Below are 23,515 nucleotides of genomic sequence, written 5' to 3'. Positions count from 1 at the left end.
AGTCAACTTTGCTTCGCCAGCCGATATTTTGCATTATCATGAGGATAAGAACGCGTATGAGGTCGGAGTCTCTTCAAGGGACTTTGTACGCAGCAGTAACGACGGTCGCTTAGTCTGGGGTCCTACACGTGAACAAAAGTCATCCAGATTGAAGCAGCTACCAGGGACAATTCTCAAGACTATCATGCGGTACACCGTTCCAGGTACTCTAGATTTCATCGTCTTTGATCTTGACGATTGAACTACACACGGGTTGGGTCTCCGTATCTTCGCTATCGACGATGAATGAAGACGAGGATTGATACAAAATCAGGAAGAGATGAGAGCTCGCCATGCTGGTGTCAGAGAACAGCGGCGCAAAGCCACCCCAATGCTGGACTACGAAACTTCCTTGTTTGCTCTTTGGATGAAGTGGAATATCAGAGAGCGGTGTTAGTCGTGAGTTCTGCGGGGGGCTACCGAGGTGGCTTTTCATTCTCTCCTCTAGGCCGGGCCCATATGTCGGTCTCACAGATATCCCAATACGGGTAGTGAGTCACGCAATGAGTGTATCAGTAGCGACTAGATTTCTTCGAATAGGCTGCTTAACAGCTCTCAACCAAGTTCAACGCTACTCCATCCCACTCTCCACCTAGGTCCCCATCCCCATCCACCCCTACCCATGTTTGGCGACTTGTACTCATCCCACTGACCTCCTCCATGCCAGTGATCTGTATCGCGATTTACGCCGCTAGCATGGCCCATATCATTGAACCATCTAGTTTGGGTGCCTGGAAGAGTAACTTTGCCATGTGCATCGGGCTGTCTGATGGGTGCGAGAAGACGGCCATTATTGGGAAGCTCATGCCGGGGCGTACTGCCGTATTGCGACCACAACCGATGTTCGCCTCGTTGGGGATAGGGGTTGTCGGGCATGGTTTGTTTGGCGTACGTGCTTGTAGGTAACTCTTGAGGATGGTAGTGAGAGGCGACGTGGGACAATAATATGTAGATAGTTGGACGGACAAGTGTTGCTTTTGCTAGCGTAGATATTTGGGTTGAGCGTGCGGTATGACTTTCCTGTATGCTGTGTATCGTTGTTGGTGAGGTTGTAGTTGCGTGTAGCGGTGGAGACTTTTTACCCTCGAGCGGTGATTGAACTTGCACTTGACGGGTCAGAAAGTGTGACAAAAGATAAGGACAGCGTAGTTTGTCATGTTGAAGGGACAGCGACGTGTACCCATAATTATACTTCGCAACGGTGTATGGAAGATCTGTAGCTATTTTCAACGTTTGGTCGCATACAGGTACGCCTCTTTCCATCCTTGACCCTTCTCCTTCACAGACACCGCAAACAGTACCTTGTACTACCTATCGTTCACTCTCCGCATCCACCCATTTCTTCTCCTTCTGCTTCTCCTCCTGCATCAGAGCACTACCACAGTCATGAAGACCCCTCGCCAATGCCTTGCGGTGCGATTGACTCAGTGATGACAAATTTGCATCCTCTGCGAGCGCCTTCTTGAAGTAGTCTCTCATGTGAAGAAGCTCAGCACCCTGCCAGCTATCATGGAAGAGCCTCTCTCCTTGCCATGGCGGTCGCCGTGCGCGAAAGGCCTTGTCTTTTACTTTCCTCAAGTTAGCTTTCTTGTCTTGCTCGGCGGCAGCTTCCTCAGCTCTTTCAGTAAGCACCTCTTCTTTCTTCTCAGAGTCTACCTCCAGACCCGCGAATTCCCTCTGGAGCTGGTCAACAGTCGCCCAAGAGCTCTTGGAAAGACTGGTGTCATCTTTCTCGTAGCCCTCTGGACTCGCCCAACATGAGGGCGTGTAGAAACGGGAACTTCGACTGTAAGTGGGGCGGTCGCGGCTCCGCTCTATGACTGTGTGCTCGTGGTGTGACATCGTCGTAGCTGGAGTGTAATCGCAAGGGAGGATGGTGGCTTGCGCGTTGATACTGACTGATTTGCGAGGGAGAGAAGCGGACTGTTGTAAAACATCAGCCGCTAAGTTGACTAGAGGCAGCGAAAGAGATGTCCTTACTTGTTTTGTGTCCCCTTGGAGTAAGCCTTTAGACCTGCTCACGGCTTGTGCGACAGCTACTGTGGTGGCGCTTCTACTGGTTTTGACGATCTTGTCGAAGCGGTTCCTGGGTGTCGACCTTGCATCTGCTAGCCTATTGTTGACTCCTTCCATCTCTTTTAGATTCATCTGATCGACATCCAGCGGTTCGTTGTCGTCTGAAAATGAGATCTGTTGAGACCTCCTCTTCCACCTGCGCTTGACCTTCTCCCAACTACCATCAGAATCTTCTTCTTCCTGGGGCGTAGGCTCCGAGACATTCTCAATAGCTGGCGATCGTGATGTCAAATCCACCTCTTTCGAAGCGGGGTATTCCAAATATTGACAGCCAGGCACCTTCCAACATTCGTCTCTTGCTAATTCCCAAATATACAGCGCCTCGTCGACTCCCCACTCCTCAGCCATGTCGAACTGTTCATCTCGTAGATTCTCCAGGTTCGCAACAAGTCTCCAACAATCGAGTTTTGCCCTTTTCCACCGGCTGGTGCAATCCTTGTGTGACATCCAACCTAGGTCATCGATACCATTCGTACGCAGCTCTGGCCCTGCTTTTGAGGACTCGAAGATACCACCGCGGCGAGCCAACGCAAATGTCGCGAACTTTACTTCACCAATGCGAGCCTCTGTGATGCAGACTGCGCAGACTGAAAGTGCTGAGTCAGGGACAAGGTTCGGTGCATAAGTATAGTTGTGCTCGCATGGTTGCCGCATTGAAGCTAGTGTCGGAAACTGCGAAGCCATGTCGACGCGATTGAGAGTTGTGTGCACCGGCAGTAATCCTGGCTCCAGCCAGTAAGTAAATCGTAGTTCTTCGTGGGGATTCGATTGCGACCAGCGGTCTGAGGGCGACAGTTGATGGTTCGCCTAAAGAGCTCTAGCGACCCGAAAAGTATGCGAAACGCACTCGTTCGAGAATAGGCGCCTAAAGTTGTTCAAGTCCACATCGTTAGAGTAAGCTGTATATTTGTACCGGAGGTGAATAAAGAAAACAGCGAAGAAAGGGTCGTAGTTAAGAGATCTGTGGCAGCCGAAATGACATAGTAGGGTCCGACGGTCACTGTGAGCTGGCTGGACCGAGCTTCTCCCCTTCACTTGTCGCCAGGGTCCAGTCTGTGCCATTAAGGACACGCGGTCTCTACCATTGCAGATCCGATTGCTCGCTGTTTCTACTTTCTGTAGGCTTCTGAGGGGCGATGTTCAGAGCGGCCAGAGTCGAAAGGTGCGGATTCAGACGTTCTGCGTGAGCAGCTGACCCATTGTGAACAGCACAATGCGACAATGTCAACCTAGTCCGTCCGGTATTGTTAAACATGTAGCGCGCTCAGCCTGAATAAATATCGTGCTGATGGCGATTCCGACACAGGCTTCCGCGAACGTGGCGCGACAGGCCCGGGTTACGTGTTGGGGCATCTGCGATGTGATGCCTCGCCATATTGCTTGCAGTCCTGCATAGCCGACAGGATGTCCAGAGGCCTCGTCAGTCAGCATCTCGTCGCGAGGTGGCTAGTGTGTATATTGTTCAGTTGGTGCTTAGTGCCGCGCATTGTGTCCATTTCTCGAGGTGCCGAAGAAACATGCTCAATCTGTCGCTGATGGATCCCGGGCGGAGCGGTCTTTCTCGTTCTCTGCCATAGCTGTTGTATGGAGTGCAGACTACCGCTGTATGATATTCCGTGGAAATTCTCAGTGGCATTCAATCAGACATGATGAACATAGCATGGACTGTCGCACTACTGTTGAAGTGTTGAAGATGCACTGGGAGACGGATGAGGGTTGGGTTCAGACGGGCCGGCAAAACAGCGATGACGTTTACTGCTTGGCGCTAGCGTACGATGAGCTCCGTCGTTAGCACCTGCACCCGGATAACGCTTGTTCTTCCAAACACCTCAATTCTATCACCATTCCCCTCCTCTCATACCAATTCGTCTCGCCATGTTTGCCAGACAGGTATTCCGCCCAGCCAAGACGCTGCACCAGGTATGCGCTCACATTTCCGTCTGATTCGAGATTACAAATCGCCAATGTCAGTTTTGGAGGTTGACAGAAAATAGCAAGTCCGCCGTTACGCATCTGAGGCGCCCAAGAGCGGCAACAATGGCATCCTCTACACAGGTATCGGCGCTGCCGGTCTCGCCGGTGCCTACTTGTTCATGAGGGGCGGCGACGCGCCGTCAGGGCAGAAGGGCAATGCGCCGCCATCAGAAGAGGCCAACAAGATCCCCTCTTCCACCGGCGCCGTCAAGAAGGCCTTCACTGGAGGCGACCAGGGTTTCGTGTCGCTTGCGCTAGAGAACATCGAAGTCGTCAACCACAACACCAAGAAGCTGCGCTTCAAGCTGCCGGAGGAGGACATGGAGAGCGGTCTGCCTGTAGCATGTATGTCTATCAGCAGAATGTCTCGATCACCACACATGCTGACTGCACGTAGCGGCCGTTATTACCAAGTACAAGGGCCCCGAGATGCAGAAGCCAGTTATCCGACCATACACCCCGATTAGCGACGTGGACCAGAAGGGCTCTGTCGACTTCATCATCAAGGCCTACCCCAACGGCCCCATGTCTCAGCACATGCACAACATGGAGCCAGGCCAACGGCTAGACATCAAGGGACCTATCCCCAAGTTCCAATGGAAGGTACGAGCCTCCTCGATATTCTAGTCGTGAAGCAAGCACTAACGTTGAAACCTCTTTCACAGCCCAACATGCATGAGCACATTGCCCTGATCGCTGGTGGCACCGGTATCACACCCATGTGGCAAACCGCACGACACATCTTCCGCAACCCCGAGGACAAGACCAAGGTTACGCTCATCTACGGCAACGTTTCAGAGGAGGACATTCTATTGAAGCGCGAGTGGGAGGAGTTGGAGAACACATACCCCCAGCGCTTCCGCGCTTTCTACGTTCTGGATAACCCACCAGAGTCATGGCAAGGCGGCAAGGGACACGTTACCAAGGAGCTCTTGAAGACTGTTCTGCCTGAGCCCAAGGAAGGCGAGAAGATCAAGCTGTTCGTATGTGGACCACCAGGCATGTACAAGGCTATTAGCGGAGGCAAGAAGAGCCCGTCCGACCAGGGCGAGCTTGACGGAATGCTGAAGGAGCTTGGCTACAGCAAGGACCAGGTCTACAAGTTCTAGACGTGTGTATATATAAAAGTGTACGATACCTGGTAGTATGTGCCATGGAATTAATTCGCAAGAGCGAATGTAGACATGCAAAGACGCGGTTTTCGCTTGTCACCCTGGCCCAACACTGCTTTCATATGATATTGCAAAGACAGCAAACGGCACTGTGGTCAAATCTGTCGGTCTCACAAACACGCTCGATACAAAAGGAAGAAAGTCATTTCCATCGTACTTGAATGTGCCAGCTTGGCTGACCATAGCATCAGTCAGGCTATTTCCGCTTACAAATGATTGGGTCGGCGCCAGCAACCGTGGGGACCTGCCCTGATCAAATCGTGACGTTTGGAAACAATTCCACACGGAGGATGTCTTGCAGACGTAGACAACGCCTGCTGCCGACATTTCCGTGCAACCACAACCCAAACAAACATCTCTTGTTGCGTAGGCGCCCATTGGTCCAATTCATCGACGACCTGCAACTGTACCACGACATCCACCTTCCACGAACCAGGCTTACTCAGCACTACTAGCACTGATCCCTCAGGCGACATAGACTGCGAGATGGGTGTGACAATATCCCACACAGCCTTCTCCCCACTATCCATGATATCAACCATCATCGGCTTCATCTCCTTCACCTTTACGCTCGCCACCTTACTCAAAGTCACATGGTCGAATCTAGCGACCCTTAATGCCGCACCAGAAGAGATCAAAAATATGTTGTCAAGCCTGAAGCAAGGACTGTTGGAAGAAAGAAGGCATTTGAGAAGAGTGAGAAAGAGACTGAGGAACGTACTGAGAGACCAAAGCCGCGGTCCCAGCGCAAGAAGTGATTCCGAAGAGTATCACGGCGGATACGGTAGTGGCAAGACTGTGAACGAAAGTCGAAAAAGAAGCAGACGAGGGAGGGGAGGCGGCAAAAGAAGGACCATGCACTTCGACCGCGACATGCAGAGTATGCGCTCAAGCGGCGAGGAAGAAGCATTGAGCGTGATGCGCGTCACCATCCGCGACCTCATCCAAAAGTTCCGAGATCTCGAGTATCCCTTTCTGAAACCAGAATACCAATCCCAGGACTCGGCGCAGTGGTCCACTCAACCTTCGCCGTTTCCATCTGAGAAATCACCATACGCAGCGCAATACTACCCGCACTCCGATGACGATGATTCTCCCCCAGCTAGTCACATGCGTAATAGCAATCGTCTAGGTCTGGAATATGCCAACTGCGATCTTCAACGGAGGTGGTTGTGGGTACGGAGGAAGGCTGAAGTGATTAACCTTAGTACAGTGTTGAGTAGAGTGGAGGGTAGGCGGACGGCGCATGAGGTGGGCCAGGTGTTTAGTATGGTGTCGGATATTGGGAGAGATGTTGAAGATCTAAGAGGGGTGCTTGAAGGGGTGGAGGCTAGGTTGAATAGAGTTGTGGGGATAAGACGCGTGGATTAAGATAAGACAGTATTGGGAGGAACTGTGTTGGAAAGATAAGATCCAGAGACCGGATGTACCATGGTAGACATATTCGCTTCAAGCGACCTGTCCCATACGGGTTTCGCGCACATTACATCACTGACCCCGCCATTAAACGACTGATATCCTCCATAAGATATTCGCCTTCCCTCGGCTGCTCAACTACTCAAGCTAAGGAATGCAACTTCAAGGATCGAGAAGATCTAGCCGAGCCGTCGCCATGGACGATGCCCAGGGTCCTCCACCACCCTACTCATCGACTCCCGGTCATTCATCCCCATACACCACCCCTATCCGCAGAACCACATATCCCAGTACCCCAGCAGAACGCAGAGGAAGTGCCATTCGCGTAGCATATTGGCTCGCGCGCGAAGGCGCTGGACCAAATGACCATGATGAGGTATACGCTCAAGAAGACTCTGGATTTCAGGACGGACTTGATGGCGAAGGTCCCGAAGAAGAGGATGAGCTTTTAGGAAGCGAGCGTTCGGATGGTGGGGTACGTGTGTCAAATGCGTACATCGAGAATAACGAAGACGCACGTGGTTTCGAGATTGAACGGCGAAATGGCCTAGAACCGCACGGTACCCTTGACAAGACGATCGAACTGCGAGAAGGCGAGATTGAAATTGTAGACGCTGGTTCCGGAAAAACACAGGGTCGAAAAATACATCCACTCACAACATGCGCTCGCATACTATCGAAGCGGCCTTGTCGCCAGAAGAAACGGACCTGGTCAATGTGTATCAAACACCTCCTCAACATGAACCCTGGTTTCTGTCCCGGGGCTTTCGCTATACGTCATGCCGAAACCAAGCCACTCTACTCGCCTCACAAAGATCAGCATAAGTGCCCACACTGTGGCATTTCCATCAAGCTGTCTTACCCCCAATCATACTATCAAGACTGGTCGACGTACCAACGACTTTCATGTTCCTTTATACTCGAATCGCACCTACCGGCTAGCATAAACTATGGAGCTGAAAGGCGTAGCTGTCTGATTTGTTGGGAGTACGAGGGTGTATGGGCTGGAGCTATGGACGATGATGAATGGGGAAAGCATATGAGACGCCACTTTCAAGACGATGGGTATTGGGTTTGTGAAACTAGAAATAAAAAGAGATATATGATGAATAAAAGGGATTGCAAGGCAAAGAAGTGCAAGGCCGTGCATAGCTGAGGTGAGGTTGTGTCGCGTTACTTGATTGAGAGTATGAACCTTGGAAGGGAAAGGACACGTTAACTTAAGAAAACACTAAAGATTCTAGAGCCTATATTAGTGCTAGACTACCTACATTGCATGTTCTTATTTTAATGTAATTTGCAGACCTATTTAATCTTGTTTCGTGCACAAGGTGGGGGTATGTTTTGGCATATATAACTTATGTGTCTAGCTATCGAACGCTGACTTTTACCGATGTAGACGCTATATCAAGGCTTCCTTCGCGTCCTCTCTATCTCTATACAATGTCATATCGTTCTACCCAACCTGCGCTATACATCTTCACGGGTACCAACGACCGAGTTCACTGCACAACCGCCTACAATACATTTTCTCCACATCCAACGCTCTTCACTAACAATGCGGCATATAAAACCTTTCGCGAAACCTCCTCCTTACTCTCTACACTCCAGCATCCAAAGCAAAACTCTACTACTATACCCAAGCCAACCGATCAACACAACACAACACACTTATCATTAAGCCCTGCTTTCCAGCAAGTCCCTCAGAAATGCCACGAGACTCCTACGAAGACCTGATAGGGGAAATGGAGTACTTCAAGCGATTCCAACAAGATCAACGGTTTCGTTACAGCGGACAGCAAGACTTTCCTCGGGGACCTCTGCCTGGTCCGCGATCGCAGTTTCCTGGCTTATTCCCCCCGGGCTCATCATCGTATGGGCCAAGAGGTTATCCTGGGGGAGGCGGACAGGGCTACGGATGGAGCTCCACGGGGAGGTGGTTAGGGCCTGGACCTCCGAGGTAGATGGGAAGTCAAGGGGTAACACTGAATGTGATGTGCCTCACGTGTTTGCAGGCTTTGCTAGGAGAGTGGAAAGGAAGAAGGCACGGGGGTATTCTGTAATGTGATAATATCAAACTATCTCAGCTTATGCTTCTCGCGTTCTCGAAACCCGTTCCTACTGTGAGTATATGTCTATGTGGTGATCGTTCTCTACTCCGCTTCTCCGGGTCCCTCAGAAGCATTCAATATCTATAGTCATCCTCAACCCGTTGTCTTAGTGTTGCGAGGTTGCTACCTCGTCTTATTAGTTCACTCTGCTATTAGTGATATTGAAGCAAGGGAGACACGCTGTTTAATATTGAGCAAACGTACTTCCAACAGTCAAGCATTGTATACAGCTTCATTGAATATTCCGACGTGTCCGTACGAAAACAAGGCACCGTGTCAAGTACTGTTTGAAGCAGCCCTTGATGACCTGACCCGAGTGCGTGAAGAGCTACCAGCATACATACGGCTACAAGATAACAGCACACCTTCCGCCAGCAGTGGTTGCGATTCTCATGCGCACTGCAATATTGAATGAAGACAGGCATATATATCGCCGCTGCGATGCTTTTCTAACCTTCTTCATATCGCAATCCACAGTACAAAAAGCAAGCAACCAAGCCAGCATACAATTTACTCCATCGACCGAAGTCTCGTTACTCATACCCAGAAAGCAACCACACATAGCGACACCAAACTCACATTCAGCCACAGTACGCCTACCTTCCCAGGTAGCCTTCCAGCGACCAAAAAATGCCCATCAACCCTTATGAAGGCCGAGCTGCTTATCCCCGCCACAACCTGAGTGAAATGCCAAGGCAGGGTCTCAGACTTCCTCCCATGATGCCGGGAACCCGAGGGGATTTACGAGACTTTAACGGGCAGAGACGACTACCCCGTATGAACACGCGGGGCCAGATATGGGTGAGAGATCACAGGAGCATCATGGACGGCACTTGGAATTATGGTTGGAGGTGATGGAGTGATGGACTGTGAGGAGGCAGGAAGAAGAGAAATGAATGAGTTCTGGACGTGTGGTGAACCGAGGAGGAGAATGTATGTAACTTAGCTTGAATGAGTTTATACACACCTGCATTATCTAAATGTCTACCTTTACGTGCTTCGAATCTACTGATCCTGTCTCACCAAAATATCGCGTTGTATCTATTCTAAGAGCTGCCTGTTCAAACCAAAGTTGCCAACAAAGCGGCCCTCGGTGATTTCAATGAGAGACATGTACAGCTGTTAACGTACACGTAGCTGCGACGTACCTCCCGCGAGCAGTCATCACTGTCCTCTTCCATGCTGCGGTATTGAAGAAGCCAGGCGTATAAAACGTCGCGGCGATGTTTCTCTTACCTCTCTCATACCACAGTCCACAGTCCATAGTCCACGATACCCAAAGCAAGCCACTAAGCAATCATACAAGTCCCTTGATCTACCAAAGCCTTCTACCCCATACCCCATCCCTAAACAACACCTACAGATAACTACCACCAAACAGCCATCAAGCTTCAACACATACATCTCGCAACCGAAGATCCCCAGTCCATACGAAGTACATTATCGAAGCGACAGACTATTTGAACTACCAAGGAATGCCTTTAGACTTCCTTCCATAATGCCAGAAGGCTGAGATCGCAGATATTACACCAGTAACCCGCAGCAGAGACGACTACCCAGCATAAACCCGCGGGGCCAAATATATGGTAGGACTTTTTACGGGGGGTCCAAGTATTGGCATTGAGAGGCTGATGGATTGATGGATTGAGCATCATGAGGAAACGGGGAGAAGAGAAAGAGATGAGTGTTGGACGTATGAGACACTGCGGAGAGAAGGATGCATGTAACTAAGCTTAGGAGAATATACACCTATGCTCTCAATACTTACTTCCTCGTGCGTCTGAAACGATGTTCCTTTCTTCTTAGAAAGCTGCCTGTTCATTCATTAGTCGCCATTTACCCCTTCCGAGCTCATCTTTGCAGCTAGGTATTTGCCCATGTTGTACAACTGTTGTACGAAGATGCCATGAACAAGGCCAGGTCATACGCGGCCGAATCTCACTCAGCAAACTACGCGCGTTCCTTTCCTCAACATCGGAGTCCATTCAGACTCCCTTGCAACTGCTCAGGCAGCTGAAACCATGCGAAACCTCATCCGCCAAGTACCCAAGACACGTCCTGCTCATCGTATCGGCGCGTAACAACGAAGAACGTGACAATGCAACGGCCCAATATACGACCGTCAATATACCCGTCCGGACCGTCTCAATCCACAAGAGGACATTCTCCGCGTTAGCGAAAGCGGAGAAAGGGAGATGACGTCGTTGAGCAAAAAAATCCATCGAGAGTGTCGTTCGGTAGAAAACCCATCGCAGGGTCTGTTCCGCCTAGACCGCAAAGGAGCGCAAGCCTATGCATCCCTGCTCTTACTGCCCCCCACAACCTTCCAGATGCGTGATCACAGCGGACGATGGGAATACCACAGACCATGCGCCAGAAAGACACTCTCATTCCTCCTCCAGATCAACAACATCACGCGCCCACTGCCACGGCACCATGCGTTCTCTCGCACACCCTCACACGCATACACAACACCCACCGCCACAGCTAGCGGTAATAATTGGCAGCAGCCGGTTCCAACCTCCGCCAAGAAGACCCTTTGTGGCTAAAGGCCCCCTTCGCGGCATTTTAGCAGCGAGCTTGGCAATAAGCTTAACAAGTTGTGCATGTGGCTCGTGATGTCTTGTGGATTTCTTGGTCGCCCTAGAGTGGGCCAGAGTGCTCCTGCGGGAAAGAGGGTCTTGCGCAGGCGTGCAGGGAAGTCTACGTCATTGAAGGATTGCGATGGAGGCGATTGGGGAAAGGCGGAGATTGGATTAGGGAAGGGGTTCTTGACGGAAGGAGGTGATGAGGGCGGGGATTGGCAATGGCGTAATTAACTCGGTTCTTTTATTTTGATTTGATTTGTTCGGGCTTCATGACTTTGTCTGCTGCGATACTTTCCATAATGAGGCGGCCAAGATTTGAGATCGCTGCGTGGTTTGTGATCTGCGGGGAATTGTCAGTCTCACCGCGCATTAATGAAGATCGGATGCTACTGCTGAGATGAGAACACGTTGGCAGAGGATCGCGCAGAGATGTTGGAGTTGATGTATTGTTTGAATTAGATAATTTGGTGAACTTTCGACTCGCTATTCGCTACGCTAAACAGTGTCACATGTATCTTGTCGTTGCGACACGAGGACATTTGCTTCATCTAAAGAAAGCTCTGTGCTTTATGATGGTTGTCTTCGACACCAAAAACTCCGTGAAATGCGACGAATATTGGTATCCGCAGATGATGATGAAACCGACAAAGGAAATCGTAACCCAAAAAAGAAAATCCGATAACAAGGGAAATCGAGCAGGAGGTTCTCATCTGTAACTCCTGATGCTTGGAATATTGCGCATTGTGTTGGTTTAAGCCATGTTGGCGGCGCCGTGCTTCTCATCCTCGTTCTTCTCAAACATCTTGTCCTCGAGCCACTTGGTGGCTTTCGCGCACTGTGCGTCCACGTAGGTGGTCCAGAGATGGGCGATGGTGTATTCGACGACGAAGAAGATGGGGATAGCGAGGGCCCAGACGAACCAGTTGGTAGACCGGGGAATGTAGTGCTCGATGGCCTCGCCCTGGCCGTCCTTTGGCTGTTCGACGTGGTAAGGTGCGGTGCTGAATCCGTAGATCAGGCGCGCGAGGCCGACCTTCATGACCGTTCCGTGGGTAAGGTATACGGCGAAACTGTTGCGGCCAACCCACATGAAGAGCTTGTTCGAGAACATGCTCTGCAAGGAAGGCGATAGCCAGATTCCAGTGACCATCAGATCCCATCCGATGGCTGTCCAGCGCTTAGGGTAGCTTGCCGCGCCTTGAGGAATGATCCAGTCTCCGATGTTCTTGAGCTGAACAGACCAAGTCGACCACTCCCAGTGCTCGCCGGGGTAGCACGCCACGTACCAGCCGAGGAGGATGAGGAATGCGGTCGCGATGCGGCGGGCCTTTACGCGGCTGTTGACGAATTCGCGGAAGCTTTTCTCGGAGCCGAGGTCGCAGAGGATGACACCGTAGAGGAATTGGCACTCGAAGGTTTCTAACGATGTCAGCTAAGAGTCAAGGAACTCAGATATCTACACATACCCTTTTCCGGGCTGGTGCGCATCCAGTACCACAGGAACAGAACCATGCAGGTGAAGAGGCGCATGCGGAACTTCATGAAAACGGTGGCGAACAAGAGAACGTAGATGAGGAAAGCACCCTGTAGCAGAGGCAAGAGAGCCCACTGGTGGTCATCGTATTCGTTGTTGGCGCCGGACCATGAGGTCTGGAAGTTCTTGATCAAGCGTGGGATTTCCGTGTCAAGACCACCGATGTTGGTAGGGACGGAACGGCGGAACCAGTGGGAGTCGCTGAGGTGCGCAACCTCAAAAGCACCCAGCTGGGCAAAGAACCACGCAATGACCAGGGCAATAGTCGCAGGCATAATCAGCCTCGGTGGACGGCGGAAAGCAGATTTGCCCAGTGTCTCGAGCGCAGCTGGGATGTTTCCGGATTTGGCCTGTCGGAGTGGTTTGATGGCGCATACGTAACCGGTGAGGAAGGCAAACATTGTGACTCCAATACGACCTTGGAACGGTAATCGGAGGAAAGGTAGCTGCAGTAGTTGGGGTGCTGCATTCTCGTTGTCTCGTGGCGACCACAGGCTGTAGTCCCAAGCCCTGCATAAATGTGTTACGACGACCCAGAAGGATGCAACTCCGCGAACACCCTATACATGTTAGTAGGTGTCTGTCATACCATATCATAATTACACACCTCAACCCAAGTAACATTCTGGCGGTTGTTGGAAGCCATTTTGCCAGGACCAGCGGCGGGTTCCAGAGGAGTAGCAAGGCTCGAGATGGTGGCGCGCGCAAGCGATAACGGGGCCTTTGCTAGGAAAGACATATGCATGCAGACGACTCAACGACTGATGGTGGGAAAACAGGCCCAAGGAATGATAGGAGGACCAAGAGAAGGAAGAAAAATGAGCGACGGTGACAGCTATAGAGGCTGCATTGGTGTGGGTTGGATCGAACCAAGAAGGAGGTTAAGTGGAATGCAAGGGTGCAAGCAAGTTCCCCCATGCAAAGACGGCATCTCGGATACGCTTTCTTGGCATGATAGAGATGCGTCGAGAAGGAATAGGGATTTTTGGCCGTGTAATTGGCGTTGGGGCTGAAAGGGGGAACAAGCGCCGAGCCAGCATGGGTGGCCGCGTAATATTCGTCGGTGGATGGTGAATAGACCCCACCGGTTTCAGGCCTTCAGTGTCTTGGCATCAAGCCTCTGCATGGGCAATTCGCTGTGGCGGTGGCCGACGACGCGCCAACCGGAAGCCGGCACTGCACTCAAGAAAACGAATATAGCGAGTGTGTTGGCACGGCTATGGCGACGGGCGCAGGGCGGGAAAGGTGCCTCAGGTTGCGCAGAGATGCATGCCGGCCGTGGCAGGACATTGGACGTGTGGCGCAAAGTTCGGGCCCAACGCAGCGTCTGTACCCACCCTCCACGTTTGGTTGGCGGCTGACAGTGCAGGGCGGGATCGTCGACGTAGATTAGATGACAGCCGCTGTTTTGTGTGTTTCAACTTTCGAGGCCGCGCAATGTATGTAGCGCGTATCATCGACGTCGCCTAGCGCGCTGCGACGACGATGGCGTGCGTAGACGACGACGCGTTGGATTATGCGTGCGTGGGCGGCCGAAATGAGGCTCTTCAGCTTCGACGGTACAGGTGCTAGCGCTGGCGTCGTGACGAGCCACAGCTGTCAGGCCAAGCCCTGGAGGCTGCATGGGATTCTGACAACCCCCAAATACCATCCGTCAGCATGCAGCCGTTCTTGGAGAACTCCGCCAACTCAGGTCCACGGGTACCTTGGGCTAAATGATTTGGGAGCTTGGCACCGTGTAAGATGAGCAGGTGAGATACCTGATGTAATCTTACTACATCTTATCTATTTACTGATCTGCGATGTCGCTACACAATGACCGCTTAAGCCCTAGTGGTTCTTCTCAACAATCTCCTTGGCAAAAGCTGCAAAGTCTCTCTTGTCGTCGACCTTGTCCCACAGGTTCGGCTGGGTGAACACTGCCAATGTGTTCCTCGCTACCTTTCCCCCAGTCGCCGCGCCTCTCACGAAGTGGGGAACGGCTTTGAACTTGCCCTGTGTGATGATCTCGAGCGCTTCGCCTGTTTGGAACGCGAGACAGTCTCGAGGTATGCTGACCTTTGTGACGTTTCCGGTACGGGAGTGAATGTAGAGACCCGCCTTGGGGTCCGGTGAGCGATCCAGTTCTTGTAGGGGCGAGAATGATGCACCTGTTTTTGGCGGATTGGTGGCCTCGTCGACGAACATGGCAGATGTCAGACCGGTCAGACATCCATGATCGAGATGAGTGGCACACCAGTCGTCTTCGTCACCGCTGGGTGTGTTGGGGGCGGGCGAGGGACTGGGGAAGTAATGCAGCAGCCTGGCCTTGGTGAAGACACTTGTCTTGACTACATGCTCGAGGTATCCCTTTTGGTAGCCATCGATGTTGGCTTCAGCGTATTTGTCGCAGGCACGAGCAACCAATGCAGCTATGTCGATGATGAGGGTACATAGCTCGCGGAAAGTCTCCTCGAAGCCTGGGAGAAGCTCTTGAGCTGGCCACACATTCGGCGCGGTGTACTCTGGGAAGGATGGATACTTTTCAGCAACCGACTTCTGCTGCTCTTCGAACCCGCTAGCACAGTTGACGTAGTAGGAGCCCTTGAGAGTGTCGTATTTGCCATCTTTGAGCGTCTCCTTTCCGCAAGACCAGCCAACCAGCCACTTGGATGCTGGAGATTCGAGCTTGACTAGTGCCATGTCAGTGGTCTTTCAGATGTAGAGTTGATTAGTGGCGCTTACCCAATTCGTCCTCTGGTAAGTTTCCAAGAGCAGAGGCGTACGATAGTAGTTTATGTCGCAGCTCATGGAACTTGGACGGGAGATCCTTTACCACGATGATTCCCAGGCTGGACGAGCCAAAGGCCTCTTCAAGTAGCGAGAAGTCTACATCATCTGGAGCATTATCAGCCAAGCTGAGTCACAACCATACAGCTACCACTCACTATTCTTCAGGGCGTCAAGACCCACGGCGACGGCGCTCTGGTTGACTGCAGCATTAGCGTTGGCCATGTTAGTCGTCTAGCAAGATAGGCGTGGATGATGGTTTTCACTATGTAGCACTGCGACTTTATCGTGATGTTGTAGTGCGCGGTTGGTCCCATCTGGTCCGCACCTCGACTGCACCTGCCTGATTTGCTGCAGCCTCGGCCAGCTCCGATCTCTCACCTCCGACGCCTGATTGCGACGACCAACAACGCCATCGCCATGCCCAAAGCCCTGCACTTCAAAGGCGACAAGAAGGTCAAGAAGCGCAGAAAAGCTGCCGACCCCTACGACGCCGACGAGAAGCCGTCGAAGCAGCTCACCACGAGCGCGCCTGCCGAAGCGGAGCATGACGACTCTTGGGTGAGCGCAGATGCGCCGAGCGACATCACAGGTCCCGTAGTCATTGTGCTGCCCACCGACACACCGAGCACGTGTTTGGCATGCGACGCCAATGGAAAGGTCTTTGCGAGCGAGCTGGAGAACATTGTCGACGGCGATGTCGCGACGGCCGAACCCCACGATGTGCGCCAGGTCTTTGTCGCGAATCGCATCGCTGGCACCGAGCAGCTTAGTCTGAAGGGCCATCACGGAAGGTAAGGAGCCCCGGCATGTATAGAGAAGGCGCGGCTAATCCGGCATAGATATCTGAGCTGCGACAAGTTCGGCGTCCTCAGCGCAACTGCAACCGCCATCTCTCCCGAAGAGACATTTGTCGTCATCCCTGTACCCGACAATCCCTCTGCCTTCTCCCTCCAGACTGCCCGCGACCTGTTCCTCACCATCGACGAATCCTCCTCCAAAGGCCCAGAGCCACGCGGCGACGCCGAACACATAAGCTTCAGCACTACTTTCCGCATCCGCATGCAAGCCCGCTTCAAACCGCGAAACAAGGCAAGCAAGGAAGAAAAGGCCAATGTCAAAATTAGTCGCAAGGAGCTCGAGGACCAGATTGGCCGACGTCTGAACGATGCTGAGGTCAAGAAACTACGAAAATCCAGAGTCGAAGGCAACTTCCACGAGACGGCCTTGGACATGAAGGTCAAGTCTAGTCACGACAAGTATGCCAGCATGTGAAAACCTCCAAGTATCAGCCACGATGCCTCAGAGTAGCAACAGAGCGTTGCGTCGTCGCATGGTGCCGCAATGACACCACAAGTTGCCCTTGGCGTCCACAAGCAACGGCAGCACCCGCGTTACACCATATTCTGCATATACCCGATCCTATGGCTGCGACACTGCAAGGCCGCGTAGCCTTTATGCGCCACGATCTGGAACTGGTTTCGAAACGTCACGCGCCACATCTTGTGGCTGGGCGTCCGTCTGGGCTGCATCCGCCTCAGCACCCGAAGCCTCAACATAGACGGAACTCTGTGTTGTCTCAACAATACACAACGGTCTGCCAATAGACCTCATGCGGCCAGTATGCTTTTCTTTCTTGGCAGACCGCGTAGTAATAACAAAGAAATTCAACACATCTTCAGCTGTCCCTGTATCCGTTCCGTGGTTATCTCCTCTTTCCTTTTTCTTCTGATCGCTTTTTGTCGGATGATGCGATGGTGACGCGTCTGAAATTATGTGTGATATCCGACTTGGGTGAAGTATGCTTGAATGACTTACTAGCTGGAGCAGACGATCCCGCATGTTCATCTCGGTGTCAATGTAACCACAACTGGAGAGCATACATCAAGAGATGGTTTGGTGGTATAGCAATTACTATGAACGTTTGCCATTGGCGTACACTGCGGGTGGTTTTCCTTACTGCTACACCATACGACAAGCTGGCTTGTTGATTCTTGGACTGACTGGAGCCCTGGCACGAGAAGCATCCTAGACGAGGCCCAAACCGAGGTTGCACCACATAGAAGAAAAAAACTGAACAGGTCTGCAGACTACATTAGGACAAAAACTTGCAAAGTAGGTAACCTAACATCAACGTAGGCTCTAGGCTGTTCAGTTTTTTTCTTGCATAGAAAGCATAATTAGTTCACTTCTCCCTCCGGTTGTACATTAGATCGAACGACTTTCGAAGAACCACGCCAAGACTCTCGTTCTTCTCAACCTAATCTCCTGCGGCAGTATCCCGCCAGGAGCGTTGTCATCGCCCCGAGACTACTACATATACTAATATGTCTCACGAGGTCCCCGTCCTAGGTTACCACGACATCAACATCACCGCTACTAAGGAAGATGTTCTCGTCGTAAGCAACGTAAGTACCTTCTAGCCCCTCTATAATCCTTAAATTAGCACTAACAAAGTTACTTGTATAGCAGCCGGCCCTCGCAATCAACCGCGACTCACAAGGTGAACGTCTTAAGTAAACATCCGGCCAGTCATCCCATCACGCAATCTGTACAGGAGCTGCACAATATGGAATAAGAGATGCGATCGGGATCGAGCTGCAAAGGCGATACAAAGAGGGCTTACCTCAGTGGGCAATTTGAATGAACCTTAGGCGAACAAAGTCGGCTTCATTGCATGGCTCGCAGAACCATCCATTAACGTGACCATGTCCATGCGCCCTTTGGCACACCCAACACCATTCAACCCCATTCAAACCACCCTACCACCTCATACAAGGGAAAAACTGAACACCTAGGAGCCTACGTCGCCGTCAGGTCACCTACTTCGCAAGCTTTCATCTTAATGTAGGCTCTAAGGTGTTCGGCTTTTCCCTTGAAGGGGGTGCTACACCTGATATCCACTGCGCCTTGGTCACATGATACCCACATTCTATTCTGCACACGTGCACGCCCAGGTTTCAGCTGCTACATAGCCCTCACACTCTCTTCTTTCCTCATCTCCATGCATCGCAGACGCTATAGGTCAGTACAAGAAGCTCATGGATACTTTGATCTGGTGAGACAGAGCCGCACTATGCAGTGAAGGTACCTACACCACCATTGGAGTTTGGACCCAATATTGGAAGGCACGCGAAGCGTACTTCAGGTGAGTGAGCAGTGAGCAGTGAGAGCCTGCGTCTACTTGTCTCGTCTACTGATGCACCTTTGCTCGAAGACACGACAGTCGCGATTACGAGATCCTCTCACAGGCAGGCAGGCAGGCGCGTTTGACAAATCTACTCATTACCGCAACTACACGTAGGTACCCACAACACCAACCTTGGGCCACTCGATCTCGCGTCCAAACTTCCGAACCACACCCCCGCTATTCATATATTCTTGAATATATGTACTCGTAACGCCGTGGAAGCTTCAATCTTCTCATATACGTGTCTCGCGACTGCCGACCATCTAGAAGAGACCTCGCCCACCATGCCCGGCAGCTACGTTAAGGACAACTGGCGCATCACCGACAGTATCACACCCGCGGTGTGCTTCACCACTACCGTATTCTGGGCACTCTATATCCTCTCGTTCCCGCCACCCACACGCTTCTACCGCAAGCTCTCCATCCTCGCCCTCGCCCTGCCAACATGGTATGCATTTCGGTACTCGGACCACTTGACGCCAAATTATTACCTTGACGACACATTCGGGCGCACATGCCTGATATGGTTCGCCCACATGAGTTACGAAGTCTGCGTCATGGAATTCGCGCCCGTCCTCGCACGAGAGAAGCGATATATGGGAGACTGGGAGCAGAAGAAGGAGAGAGTCAGACAGGGATACAAAGTGCTATTCGATCGCAATCACACGCAGGTGCTCGAGCAGCAGGGACACATTTTACCGAAATCATCCCATGATGCAATTTCGGCGGCGAAGGAGGAGCCAAGTGAAGAGAAATACATTGCGACTGACAAGAAGACCGACGAGCCCGTCTTACCAAGCGCTCGCGTTCAGCACGGTGTTGCGCTACCGATGGGTCACCGCCACGGCTACTCTCGCTGGGAGTTCGTCGGCTATCACATACTCAAAGCAGTTTTCTACTACTACGCCCAGTGCGCCTTCACCTACTACGAAGAAAACTACTCACCAGGGGTTCTAGACCCTGTCACATACCTTACGCCTTCGCTTCTATCCTTCTTTTACCGCCTGCTACCCCTAGACAGAAGAGACATATCCTGGCGGATGGAGTTCACTTTCGACTGGTGCATTTCATCCATGTGGCTGTACGAGGGCTATCACAGTATCTTCGCTGTCCTTTGGGTTGGCTCGGGACTCGACGGGCCGGAGGAGTGGTCTAACAGTCTCTTTGGTTCTTTGAGTGCCGCGTGGTCAGTCAGACGATACTGGGCAAAGCACTGGCACAACTATGTCTACCACTCCTTCTCAGGTCATATCAAGTGCGTGACAAGGGGCTGGCTCGGCATGCAGCGCGGTGCGATCTCAACCCGGTTGATCGAGAACACTCTTGTCTTCTTCGCATCCGGCCTCATGCATGCGCTTGTTAGATGGCAGCAGGTCCCCATGAGCGACCACTGGGGTATTGCCTGTTGGTACGTTGCACAGATGCTACCTATCATCACCGAGATGGTCGTGGCGCACCAGTGGAAGAAATTGCGGAGGTGGCTGGGATATGGCACCGATTCGAAGTGGTTGAACCGCTTCGAGTATGCGGTCGGATACTCGTGGGTCATCGCCTGGTTCCTCTATAGTGTGCCCAAGTATTATCAGACGAGGATGCATTGGACGAATGCCATCATACGGAAGAAACTCATGGCTGATATGGCTGCGGATGGGAATATCAAAAAAACGGGCTCGGGCTGATATGGGGGAGGTACACATCGTTCGTTCCGTGTGGGGGAAGACTTGGAACGTTATGTGGTGACGTTGAATGGCCAAGGAGAATGATGTACCGTAGGAGCGGCGCTGCTGCACTACACAAAACGTACGTATCATTCATGATACTTGCCTTCTTGGACTCCTCTAGCTCGTGCATGTGATGGTCTGACGACGTAATCATTAAATCTTATACCCCAGCGTGCATCAGTGTTTTGTAATCAAGGCGTGGAAAGTACAAGGATTCCAAAGATGGAACGGTCATCATTGCCTAAGCGTGAAGTATCCAAGCAGGGTAGCATCTATAACAACACTGCAATATAGGTATTAGTTGCCGGTTGGAGTGGAACAGTGACGTATGCAAAATCGTGTGGCCACATATCACCGAATACTGTCTCCATGGAGTGTTCATTCTGACTTCATTACATTGGTATCATCATTAAACTATGCTACAAATTTCGTTACACTGACATCAGGTTTAGTACCTGGTCAACTTGGGGCTGCCCTCCCACGCCGGGAAACTCCACTTGGTCTCCACAAACACCTTTTGCATGCCATCCTCCTTCTTCTCGAACTTGTAGTAGACCTTGTCCAAGTCCTCGAGGCGGACACGGTGGGTAACCATCTTTGAGGGGTCGATGCGCTTCTCCTGGATCATCTTGAGGAGCGACTCCCAGTACATGTGTACAGGTGCCTGACCGTTACCGATGAGACGGATACCGCGCTCCATGAGAGAACCAATGTTGAAGTGGTTGGTGAAGCCGACGTATACACCGGTGATACCGCAGCGGCCCATGTTGCGTGTGCTAGTAATCATCTCGTTGATGAGCTCGCTGGTGTCGGTCTCGAGACCGAGCATCATCTCGAAGTAGTGGGCCCAGCCCTTGGCGTACTCGCCGGCGGCACACTCAATGCTGACGTCTGGGCCGCGGTTGTTGCACATCTCCTTGAGCTTGCTGGTGACGGACTCGCCCTTGGCTAGGGTGGAGAAGTCGATGGTTTCGATGTTGGGGTACTTGGACTTGACGAAGTCGAGACGCCAGTTTTGGTCGATCATGATGACGCGCGATGCACCTTGCATCAGCGAGAAGTCTGCGGCCATTTGTCCGATTGGGCCGGCTCCCCAGATAGCAACGACGTCGCCCTTGTTGACACCGGTGTCGACGACTGCGTGCCATGAGGTGCACACAACGTCGGAGAGGAAGAGACCCTGCTCATCCGGAACATCATCGGGAAGCGGCAGTAGGTTGACGTCACCGTAAGCGACACGAGTGTACTCTGCTTGGCCTCCGGCGTATCCACCAGTGAAGTGAGAGTATCCGAACATGCCTGCTGTCCGGCCACCGTACATGGCGTTCTCGATGGTGTTGGAGTTGGTCTTCTCGCATTGGGAGGACAGCTTCTGCTTGCAGTAGTAGCAGTCACCGCAGGCGATCTGGAAAGAGGCAACGACTCGTTGGCTATAGTATGTTAGCGATGCGCTGAGCAAGGACTGGGAGATAGACGTACCCCTTCTTAAACTTTGTGACACCAGGACCAAAATCGTCTACCACACCACAGAACTCGTGTCCGAGGATGTCACCCTTCTGCATCTCCACGACAGAGCCGTGAAGCAAGTGCAGGTCAGAACCACAGACAGTGGAGCCAGTGACCTTCACGATAACATCGCGGTCCTCTAGAATCTTGGGCTTTGGTGTGTCGATCATCTGAACGTCGTTCTTGCCGTACCATGCCAAAGCCTTCATCGTCTCTGAATAGTCGGCGGTGCTCTCGTCGTTGCCAGGGTTGGTGACGTTCTGCGCGGTGGTGGCGTTGTCACCATGGCCAATGGCCTTCTCAGCCTGGCGGGCTGCTTGGGACATCATCTTGGGCTAAAGTTTGGTGTGTAGTTGTATGTGTGAAAGGTAGAGGGATGTTCAAAGTTGGAGAGCCTGCAGTATGCGCAGCGCGCCTACCTTTTCAATGCCAACCAGCGACATTTTCGATGACATATTACAAACCTGTGACGTGAATTTTGCAGCCCTCTTACAACTACCGCGAACCAGAAGATTATCCGCCCCCTTGTACATGCGCTTGGAGGGGCTAGCTTAACGTCATGACACGCTGTGGAGGGGCACAAGTCCGCTATACGCGAGCTGAATGTACGCTTTTGGAAATGCCATGTGCTGGCGCAGATCGAGGTTGGCGATGGGAATCCTACGAGCGTCATGGCGATGTCATGGTGGGGCGGCACGCGTTTCGCGTTTGGCCGTTGGAGCTAGACATGCAGCTCTGGCCAGAACTTCGTAGACCGAGCGCGTTCCGAACGGCATTCTCTCGGTAGATGGTTATATCGTCGTGTTAAGCTCGGGGCGTTGATATAGAGGAGAAAGTGGAGGTGGTGTCGTGTGCAGGTGCGAAAGGGACGCGAAGTTCGCCCTTCAGGGCTTGCACAGACGCATGCAGTTCAACTCGATTGATAAACTGCAGGACAGCGGCTGCGCGAGGGCTTATATGCCTGTGACTGAGGACCATGATGGTGAAGGGACGTCCAGATCATGGCCATACGCTGGAAGTCGGGACAGGTGATATGCATGAGACGGTGCTGAGTAGTTGCCGGCGCAGGTACAGACTCCTCGGATTGCATGCGCAAGCATGAACGCGTTAGCGGGATGTGTGCGATTCGGTCCTGTTCGACAGCTTCCAATTTTGGCTCACTCAATGTTATCGCGGGCAGCTTCGTGCGACACTTGCTACCGCTTCGAGCACGAAGTCGGCGATCCGGTAGACAAGACGTGTAGGACCAGAAGCTCGTCAATAGTAAGCATTTTGGCAATGCGCGAAACAACAAGAATGCCACATTCAGTACTTGGGCAACCGCGCAGAGCTTGGCAGGCCAAACGCGTCGACGAGACACCAAGCTTACACCACAGACCATGATATAGAAGGCGAGGAGCTGCGGTTTTGGTCCCGCTG

The 23,515-nt window shown here is 52.1% G+C and overlaps 8 protein-coding genes across 8 annotated transcripts; 4 read left to right on the top strand and 4 right to left on the bottom strand.

The window, feature by feature from the left end:
* Positions 1-1,350: 1,350 nt before the first annotated feature.
* J4E90_009559 (uncharacterized protein) lies at positions 1,351-2,799 on the bottom strand (the record flags this gene model as incomplete). The annotated part of the gene is made up of 1 exon (XM_051439078.1): positions 1,351-2,799. One exon carries the CDS (start codon positions 2,797-2,799, stop codon positions 1,351-1,353), a length of 1,449 nt encoding a protein of 482 aa, XP_051287155.1.
* A 1,191-nt stretch (positions 2,800-3,990) lies between these two features.
* On the top strand, positions 3,991-5,198 carry MCR1 (NADH-cytochrome b5 reductase; the record flags this gene model as incomplete). Its single annotated transcript, XM_051439077.1, has 4 exons — positions 3,991-4,035; positions 4,110-4,434; positions 4,487-4,692; positions 4,755-5,198. The coding sequence occupies 4 exons, from the start codon at positions 3,991-3,993 to the stop codon at positions 5,196-5,198; spliced, it is 1,020 nt and encodes a 339-aa protein (XP_051287154.1).
* A 549-nt stretch (positions 5,199-5,747) lies between these two features.
* Positions 5,748-6,632, top strand: J4E90_009557 (uncharacterized protein; the record flags this gene model as incomplete). Its single annotated transcript, XM_051439076.1, has 1 exon — positions 5,748-6,632. One exon carries the CDS (start codon positions 5,748-5,750, stop codon positions 6,630-6,632), a length of 885 nt encoding a protein of 294 aa, XP_051287153.1.
* A 5,495-nt stretch (positions 6,633-12,127) lies between these two features.
* On the bottom strand, positions 12,128-13,556 carry J4E90_009556 (uncharacterized protein; the record flags this gene model as incomplete). Its single annotated transcript, XM_051439075.1, has 3 exons — positions 12,128-12,795; positions 12,843-13,470; positions 13,518-13,556. 3 exons carry the CDS (start codon positions 13,554-13,556, stop codon positions 12,128-12,130), a joined length of 1,335 nt encoding a protein of 444 aa, XP_051287152.1.
* A 1,184-nt stretch (positions 13,557-14,740) lies between these two features.
* Positions 14,741-15,904, bottom strand: J4E90_009555 (uncharacterized protein; the record flags this gene model as incomplete). Its single annotated transcript, XM_051439074.1, has 3 exons — positions 14,741-15,582; positions 15,635-15,787; positions 15,838-15,904. The coding sequence occupies 3 exons, from the start codon at positions 15,902-15,904 to the stop codon at positions 14,741-14,743; spliced, it is 1,062 nt and encodes a 353-aa protein (XP_051287151.1).
* Positions 15,905-16,099: 195 nt separating this feature from the next.
* Positions 16,100-16,954, top strand: J4E90_009554 (uncharacterized protein; the record flags this gene model as incomplete). Its single annotated transcript, XM_051439073.1, has 2 exons — positions 16,100-16,473; positions 16,522-16,954. The coding sequence occupies 2 exons, from the start codon at positions 16,100-16,102 to the stop codon at positions 16,952-16,954; spliced, it is 807 nt and encodes a 268-aa protein (XP_051287150.1).
* A 2,199-nt stretch (positions 16,955-19,153) lies between these two features.
* Positions 19,154-20,548, top strand: J4E90_009553 (uncharacterized protein; the record flags this gene model as incomplete). Its single annotated transcript, XM_051439072.1, has 1 exon — positions 19,154-20,548. The coding sequence occupies one exon, from the start codon at positions 19,154-19,156 to the stop codon at positions 20,546-20,548; it is 1,395 nt and encodes a 464-aa protein (XP_051287149.1).
* A 490-nt stretch (positions 20,549-21,038) lies between these two features.
* On the bottom strand, positions 21,039-22,425 carry J4E90_009552 (uncharacterized protein; the record flags this gene model as incomplete). Its single annotated transcript, XM_051439071.1, has 2 exons — positions 21,039-22,020; positions 22,070-22,425. The coding sequence occupies 2 exons, from the start codon at positions 22,423-22,425 to the stop codon at positions 21,039-21,041; spliced, it is 1,338 nt and encodes a 445-aa protein (XP_051287148.1).
* Between the last annotated feature and the right edge of the window lie 1,090 nt (positions 22,426-23,515).

The sequence above is a fragment of the Alternaria incomplexa genome (genome assembly GCF_024043165.1).
Source record: "Alternaria incomplexa strain BMP 0042 chromosome Unknown scaffold_16, whole genome shotgun sequence".
Taxonomy (NCBI): domain Eukaryota; kingdom Fungi; phylum Ascomycota; class Dothideomycetes; order Pleosporales; family Pleosporaceae; genus Alternaria; species Alternaria incomplexa.
Note: the sequence above shows the minus strand (reverse complement) of the source record. Positions and strands in the feature narration are given on the sequence as shown.